The 6,260-nt window shown below is 40.7% G+C and overlaps 1 protein-coding gene and 1 non-coding gene across 2 annotated transcripts; one reads left to right on the top strand and one right to left on the bottom strand.

The window, feature by feature from the left end:
• Positions 1-405: 405 nt before the first annotated feature.
• LOC144073749 (U7 small nuclear RNA) lies at positions 406-462 on the bottom strand. Its single transcript, XR_013300177.1, has one exon. It is a non-coding gene; the product is annotated as a U7 small nuclear RNA (small nuclear RNA).
• A 645-nt stretch (positions 463-1,107) lies between these two features.
• tpi1b (triosephosphate isomerase 1b) lies at positions 1,108-6,076 on the top strand. The gene is made up of 7 exons (XM_077599283.1): positions 1,108-1,308; positions 3,219-3,342; positions 3,414-3,498; positions 3,572-3,704; positions 3,950-4,035; positions 4,597-4,684; positions 5,535-6,076. The coding sequence occupies exons 1-7, from the start codon at positions 1,200-1,202 to the stop codon at positions 5,651-5,653; spliced, it is 744 nt and encodes a 247-aa protein (XP_077455409.1). The 5' UTR covers positions 1,108-1,199; the 3' UTR covers positions 5,654-6,076.
• Positions 6,077-6,260: the final 184 nt, after the last annotated feature.

Below are 6,260 nucleotides of genomic sequence, written 5' to 3'. Positions count from 1 at the left end.
AGCCAGTTGGGGCAAAGTCGTACGATGTGCTCATTAATAGACCCTAGGAGCAGGGAGCTGATTGGTTGAGAGAAAGGAGTACGTCGCCGTCAGCCAATCAGGTAACGATCATTTAATATAAGAATAAGATGATACATATTTTTCTAATTAAATACTAGGTTACACGTTTGGAAATGTGTAGTATTAGACTACAATTTGAATACAAATGTAGTTGTCCATATAACGTAAAAGCGTTTCTAGGGGGATTTGGGAGACAGGGTGCCCCCGTGTGGCTCGAAACGTGAACTACAATGTTCAAAATACCCATCGTCTCTAAAAATTCATAGGAAGCCGATATAGTTTCTCTATCAAGAGACTGGGTACTCAAGTACAATATTGTATGGGACTGATTATTTCACACTCATAGGGGGCTTCTCATTATGAGAAACCTACTAGACAAATATCTAAAGAGCAATTATTCCTGTCGGTTCTATGGCGTGGTGATAACTTAGACCATTAGACCGACAGATTTTGATCACGGTGTCATACTATTTATACTATTGTTCCCATTATTTGTTTAACAATTGCACACTGATAAATATATAATTAACAACTCTTCCAAATATAACATGACTAAAAACATTTTTTTGGTATTAACGTTTATTTAGCAACAATCTCGTAATTATTCACAAGACATCCTGAAATCTCCCAATCAACATGGAGCATGCGGGTGCATAGCCAATCAGATATCATTACGTCACTAAACACGCCCACTTTCTGAATTGCATTCGATAATGTTTCTCGATAATGGTATGAATAAAGATTTTCAAATAATTTTCTCCCATGTTTTAGGCGTTTATTATTTAAAACCAAGTGAAATAGGGACGAAGTGTTGCCTACAGAATGGCACTGACACAAAATGGCGATTAAGTGATGAACGGCTGTCCCCGTTGATTCACAGTGCACATAGCCCATCTACCTTTATGTATAGTAGATGTGATATCTAACCTGTCCTGTACCTTTCCCCTTGCTCAAACATGGAGACGCGTTTACGGGCGGTCCGACATAAACCAATGAAGCTGGGCAGGAGGAGGGGTTAACGTCTCCGGGTTTTATAAATAAGCCGAACGGCGATCCGACGTTCGCTTTTCTCCCCTCCCAAGGCAAGCAAAACCTCAGTCAGTTCCACTCGACAGCAAACCCACCACCTAAACGCCAAAATGAGCAGGAAATTCTTCGTCGGAGGAAACTGGAAAATGAACGGCGACAAGAAGAGCCTCGGCGAGCTCATTCAAACCATGAACAGCGCCAAAGTGGATCCCAACGTCGGTACGAAAAGCGCAATTGTCGCGTCCAAATATCAACTGTCTCTTTTAAACGTATTTTTTTCGTACAGTGGTTGAATGAATTTGCACGTTAATGCATATTTACATCGTACTATCTTAAATCGGTCAATGGAGGGTGGTGCGTTCGCGCTGGCACGTAGTCTTTGCGGCTGCTGTACTTGGTGCGTTCGCGTAAATCAGGACATTACATGCACATCTTCAATTTCATTTTAAATTAACCTGGCGCACTGTGTGCTACCTTTGTGAAGTTAAACTTTACTATATTTCATAGCAAAAGCATCAAATTGTTACTTGTATTCGTAAGGTTAAACTGTACTGTATTTGATAGCAAAAACATTAATTTGTGACTTGTATGCGTAGTTTAGGTAATCGCGTGTCCCATTTTTCCTATTCGGCATGAAGGCAAATTATTGGCAGTCTCCTCCTTGGAATACCCTTCACAATAGTTCTGCTTTCACAGTGTTTTATCACTGCTAATAGCACAATGGAGATGCTGAGTGTGTTGAAGCCGGTTTCCGCTGTCAATTCTACTTTGCAGTTGTGCAACTCTGCGTGAAATTCACTCGCAGGCCTCTTTTGCCATCCACACAAGCCTTGAACTTCGCCCCTTCCCTGCATACGCCCCTCAGAGTGCCATCTTACCATCAACCAGGCGTGACCTCTGCAGAATGCAACCATGTTGGTGACCTTTTGCAAGCTGAACTTTATTCAGAAGGGTTCATGGAGAATTGACCTTTAGCATTAATGACAGCGAGGGCAGTTTATTATAGACACCCCGGATCTACAGTTACAATTTGAATAGCGGCGTATCAACCTGTCTGTACGCCGTGCACCCCGAACGCATTGTAGTGTTTTTTGATAAAGTCCACGTCTTTGCTCATTTAGGAATTCTGGCTTGCGATTGTTTTCACGTTCTTCAAATACAGACTTTTGTGACGTGCGTCGATGGAGAAATCTGAGCAGCTAGCGATAAAAGTTCTTGATAGTCAGCTTTTTGTTCACCTGTGTGTATGGGTAGGCGTGTAAGATTATTCGGGTTGATGTAAATTGAGTAAGTCATGAATTCATATAGTGTTTGACCTTCTACAGGAAAGAGTCAGGTTTCCCCATGTGCAGTACACTAATTATAGAGCATAATATATGATGCAAGATGAACAAAAAGCTTTGTTGTGACTCGCGTGTTTATTAAATATGTATTATCTGACCATTAGTGTCATTGAAAATGTTTTTTTTTTTTGGTGCAGGGCAAAACACTTTCTTTTTCCACTGTTCTTATATATTTTTATTTGATTCGGTTTAGATTGTTTTGCCTGTTTATGTTTTGATTTGTATTTTGGGCTTAACATTGCAAAAAGCACAAACATTGTGACTCTCCATACAAACTGTAGATTATTAGGGGAACTTGTTTTCAATGGATCTTGAGTGAATTTTTTTTTTTTTTGTTCAAAATCTCAGCATTGGGTCATGTGGTGTTTTATGATTTTGTTGGTTTTTATTCGTTTAGAACCTCTCGGATTCACCCCCGCATTGTAAAACCATGAATTTGGAAACAAATAATTACACAGTTTTCTCTTATTGTGACTAATTTTTTTGCCTACTACCGTATTTTCATGACTATAAGGCGCACTTAAAAGTCTTACATTTTCTCCAAGATAGACAGGCCGCCTTCTAATCCAGTGCGCCTTATATATGGAAAAACATAAAAATATGCCATTCATTGAGGGTGCGCCTTATAATGCGGTGCGCCTAATAGTCGTGAAAATATGGTATTTTTTCCCTTTAGTGGGTTCGTGTACTTTCGCGTTTCGATATGCACGCAATTTTCCCCACACAAAACGGTCACACTAAAAAAAAAAATCTAAATGACCTAACACGTGCAATTTATTTCCACAGAGGTGGTCTGTGGTGCCCCGTCCATCTACTTGGACTTTGCCAGCTCCAAACTGGATCCCAAATTCGGCGTGGCCGCCCAGAACTGCTACAAGGTCGCCAAGGGGGCTTTCACTGGGGAGATTAGGTATGTCCATCACCCTTGCTCCGATTTTTACAGCACACAAAAACATCTCCATTTCTATCTTTTCTGACCAGCCCTGCGATGATCAAGGATTGCGGCGTCCACTGGGTGATCCTGGGACACTCGGAGAGGCGCCACGTCTTCGGAGAGAGCGACGAGGTGGGTGCTCGTTCAGAGGCGGGGAAACGGAACGTGACTGGCCCGTGACCGGTCGCGCGTCCGCTCCCGGCAGCTCATCGGTCAGAAGACAGCCCACGCCTTGGAGAACGGCCTCGGAGTGATCGCCTGCATCGGCGAGAAGCTGGACGAGAGGGAGGGCGGCATCACCGAGAAGGTCGTCTTCGCTCAGACCAAGGTCATCGCAGGTAGGATGGATATTTTGTCACGTCGGCCTCGCGGTTCCGTGATCGAGGGTTCGATCCCGGGTTCGAACCTTTCTGTGCGGAATTTGCAAGTTTCTCCTCGGACTTGTCTGATTTTTGTTTGCTTTATTTTTCTTATTTCATTTTTCTCGGGCTTATGTCCAAGATAAAGCGTTGAAATCAAATAAAGAATCATGGAATTAGGCTTTTGTTGCAATTTTGCTCATTTGGTGTCTCTTTTGTTTCAGATAACGTCAAGGACTGGAGCAAAGTGGTGCTCGCGTACGAACCCGTGTGGGCCATCGGCACTGGCAAGACCGCCTCCCCACAACAGGTGAATGAAGTCAACTTGCGAGTCCCAAAAAAATCTGTCCGTAAAAGCTTAGTTGAGTCACCCAACTTAATCGGCTTGAAAAATATATTTAAGAGACTGGAGCCATTTCAAAAATAAACTACAGTCGTACCTCTACTTACGAAATTAATTGGTTCCAAGACTTTGTTTGTAACTTGAAAATTTCGTAAGTAGAGGTGTACTTTATATGTAAATTCTCTCATCGGTTCCACGGTCCTCACACAACTACCAACTAAACCCTTTAAAAGTGCTCAAAGTGTTCCAATTTTGAATGAAAGATGTGAGGAAACACAAAAATGAGAGAAAATTATAAGGACATTATTTATTCATGTCAGAAAATAAATACATATGAAAATGTGCCCTGAAATATCTCCCATTGGATTCGGTTAGATTTCTATCACTGTCAATGGCAACCAATGAGTTCCAGATCTTTCTCACCTGAATCCGAAGAATGTTAAAGTGAATTATAGTCCAAAAAATGATAGTATTTACTTCCGTACCTTCAGTCACCGAGATGTCACCTCCCGTGTTTTAATATTCCAGGCTCAGGAGGTTCACGAGAAGCTGAGGGCGTGGCTTAAGACCAACGTGTCAGAGGCAGTCGCCAACTCTGTGAGGATCATCTATGGAGGTATGTTGTGGATTTAGTCATACAAACCAAAACCCAAATCATTTTATCTAACAAAATCTTAAAAGTCTAAAATTGACTCATTTGGATTAGCGTATTTTGCGCACTATAAGATGCAACTAAAAGTGTTGGTTAGTCATTTTATGAAATTCTATTTAGCTCAGCTCCTTCTACTTAATGGCAAATATTCTCTTGTTGTGGATTTTTAAAAAAAATTTAACCGGAAAAGATAGCAAATATTAAATCTATCTTATGTTTTAACCTTTTAGTTTTTTATTTAAAAAGGAAAAATAGTAAATATTGTGTTTTTAAAAATCTGTTTATTTACAGTGAAAAATAAAAAGGGAAAGAGGAAAAATTTTAGATGCAATATTTTGATATTTAACAAAATATCAGATTAAAAGAACTGGATCAAAAGGCCATAGATGTAAAACAATGTTTATTAGAGCTTTTTTTCTTATTAAGGCAAAACATCTTTTAATCAACAAAATATTTTTTTCATTATCCTCAATACTAAAGTGAAAAACAGAAGATATTTTTATATATTTATTTTGTGATTTAAAACAAATATTTTTAATAAAAACAACACAAAAAAAATTGCAATTGTTGATTTAAATAGGGGATAAACAGGAAATATTTTATCATAACACAAAAAGTCGACCCTCATGATTTACTTTCTCGGCCGCACAAAATGATGCGACGGGCCAGATTTGGCCCCCGGACCGCCACTTTGACACCTGTGATCTAGTGGATGTATAACAATCCCCTTACTATTACTGCGTTTTATAATCGGGTCCGCCTTATATATGAAACACATTTTAAGATGGATTTTTTGGGGGTGTTTTACATCCAGGTTCAGTGACCGGTGGCACTTGCAAGGAACTGGGCTCCCAGAAGGACGTGGACGGTTTCCTCGTTGGCGGCGCTTCCCTCAAGCCCGAATTCATCGAAATCATCAACGCCAAGATGTAAAAGAACAAAAATCTGACCTGACGATCCATCAATTCTGCACTTAGTACACCCCCATTTCTTTTTTTTAAATTAACTGTACTTACGCAATCCCTTCTTGTGTTTGGGTGCGTCTAGTCTTGAGGAACAGGGGTGGAGCGGGTTGGGACATGCACTGCAAACTTCTCTGTGCGCTTAACACTGCCACCACAACATGTAAAGACTGACCATCATGCCTTTGAACGTTTACCAGCCCGTGTCTCGCTCGTATTAAATATTCGTCTCCCGTCTTTCTAATACTGCGTCTGAGTTTTTCACTTAACCTGTAGTTGTGCACCAGTCGCGCCCTCATTGGTTCATCAGTGACGTGTCCGCTCATGTTTTTGCCGCCGCCGTCGCCGGTGATATTTGAGGCTGTAAGGAACATAATAAATGGTTTAGAGACTGGTTTGTTGTTTTATTTCATGCAGTTTGACATTTTAAAATCTTGATGACACTTTATACGCAACTTGCAGCTATCAAACGCTGCCAAACCTTCCACTTCAAATGGAGTAGACCTCTAATGGAACCTAGCCCATCTCACTTCAGGTACCAGCCTGGTGACACACTGAATTGATGGCCAGCCAATCAT

The sequence above is a fragment of the Stigmatopora argus genome, chromosome 4, assembly GCF_051989625.1.
Source record: "Stigmatopora argus isolate UIUO_Sarg chromosome 4, RoL_Sarg_1.0, whole genome shotgun sequence".
Lineage (NCBI taxonomy): Eukaryota > Metazoa > Chordata > Actinopteri > Syngnathiformes > Syngnathidae > Stigmatopora > Stigmatopora argus.
Note: the sequence above shows the minus strand (reverse complement) of the source record. Positions and strands in the feature narration are given on the sequence as shown.